Source organism: Sorghum bicolor, unplaced genomic scaffold (genome assembly GCF_000003195.3).
Source record: "Sorghum bicolor cultivar BTx623 unplaced genomic scaffold, Sorghum_bicolor_NCBIv3 super_2681, whole genome shotgun sequence".
Taxonomy (NCBI): Eukaryota; Viridiplantae; Streptophyta; class Magnoliopsida; order Poales; family Poaceae; genus Sorghum; species Sorghum bicolor.
The window spans coordinates 1-1,355 of record NW_018397063.1 but is presented as its reverse complement, the minus strand read 5'-3'; the positions used below and the strand labels follow the sequence as shown (position 1 = coordinate 1,355).

The 1,355-nt window shown below is 55.5% G+C and overlaps 1 protein-coding gene across 1 annotated transcript; it reads right to left on the bottom strand.

The window, feature by feature from the left end:
- Positions 1-445: 445 nt before the first annotated feature.
- Positions 446-1,125, bottom strand: LOC110431582 (the record flags this gene model as incomplete). The annotated part of the gene is made up of 3 exons (XM_021450691.1): positions 1,041-1,125; positions 596-964; positions 446-513 (listed from the first exon to the last, which is right to left on the bottom strand). Coding segments are annotated over exons 1-3 (522 nt in total), but the record flags the coding sequence as incomplete, so codon positions are not given.
- Positions 1,126-1,355: the final 230 nt, after the last annotated feature.

Sequence of the window (1,355 nt, the reverse complement as noted above, 5' to 3'; positions counted from 1 at the left end):
ACAGGTCTAAATACCCAGAATAGGCTCGCAGGCCTTAGTCCACATCTCCGCCCTCACCACCATCATCTGCACCTGGGCTAGTCTCGGGAGGAAGTACCTCTGTCTCGAACAGCTTCGCCAACCTTTCCCGAGGGACCTCTGCGTCATCGATCAAGGCATGGAGCCTCTCCTCGTTCTCGACATCGATCTTGGAAATATCAGTGACGAAGCCGTGGGACACTACCTCCATGTCATAGGAGAAGCCCGAGCAGATGACTGCCATCACTCGCTTCACCCCGGTATGAAGGGCGTCCCGCACTCGATCCGTCAGCGTGGCACCTAAGTAGCACAACTGGTCGACCAGTGCATCTCCTCGAGCCACCTCCCTCGACTCATCTGCAGGTTTGAGCTCCCAGGAGGCCGAAAGGTCACTTATCGCAGTCCTTAGTTGACTAGTTAGAGCGACCTCCCCCTCGAGCTGAACCTTAGTGGAGCGAGCGTCGACCTGGGTGGCCAGGAGATCATCCTTGAGCCCTACAAAGATAGATACGGGAGAGTTAGATAGCACGAGAGAAAAACCCAGCAAAAGGAAACACGAAAGCCAGATCATACTTACCGCGGATCCTTTCTTCGAGAGCCGTGTTCTCACCAACCAAGTCGGTGTTGGCCCTCTCGATCTCCTTATAGGAACGAGCCAGATCTGAATTTTCGACCTGCAGGTCCTCGATCATCTTACCCGCCTGTAGGATGGCTCCCTCCTTCTCCAACAGCATTATCTTCAGACGGTCTACGTCGTCAGAAAGACTGCGAGAACGGATTCGCTCTGCCTCGAGGTCCTCACGGGCCTTCTTCCCCGCCTCCTCCGCGGCGCTCCGAGCGATCTCGCTCTTCACGCACTCCTCCTTTAGCTCTCGGTAGGCCTCCCGAGCAGAGGCGAGTTCTGACTTAAGGAGGCTCTTCTCCTTGTCAAGCTCGGCGACCGCACCTTTGTAATGCGTAGCCTCTTCCTAGGCCTTGGAAGCTGTCTCCTTAGCTGAGGCGGTCCGCTCCCTCAGCTGCACGGCCCTCTTCCTCCGCTTTCTTCGAGGTCTCCCGAGCCTTGGCCAGGGCAGCCTCCCTCTCCTTCTTCTCCTCTACAGCCACCATGAGGTCCTTGTATGCCTAGAGAAGCTTTTCCTGCAACTCGAGGAGCTGATCCTTGAGAAGAGGGAGCTGTTCCCAACCGCCTCTCGTCGCATGAATAAAACCCGACTTTAGGCGGGAGGTCTCCTTCAGATCCTGCAGCAAGTAGTCGAACGATAAGGATACAAGACTAGGTACCCAGATGGCTAAGGACCAAAGATGTCCAACTTATTTAAGGTGTCACACAGTCGAAG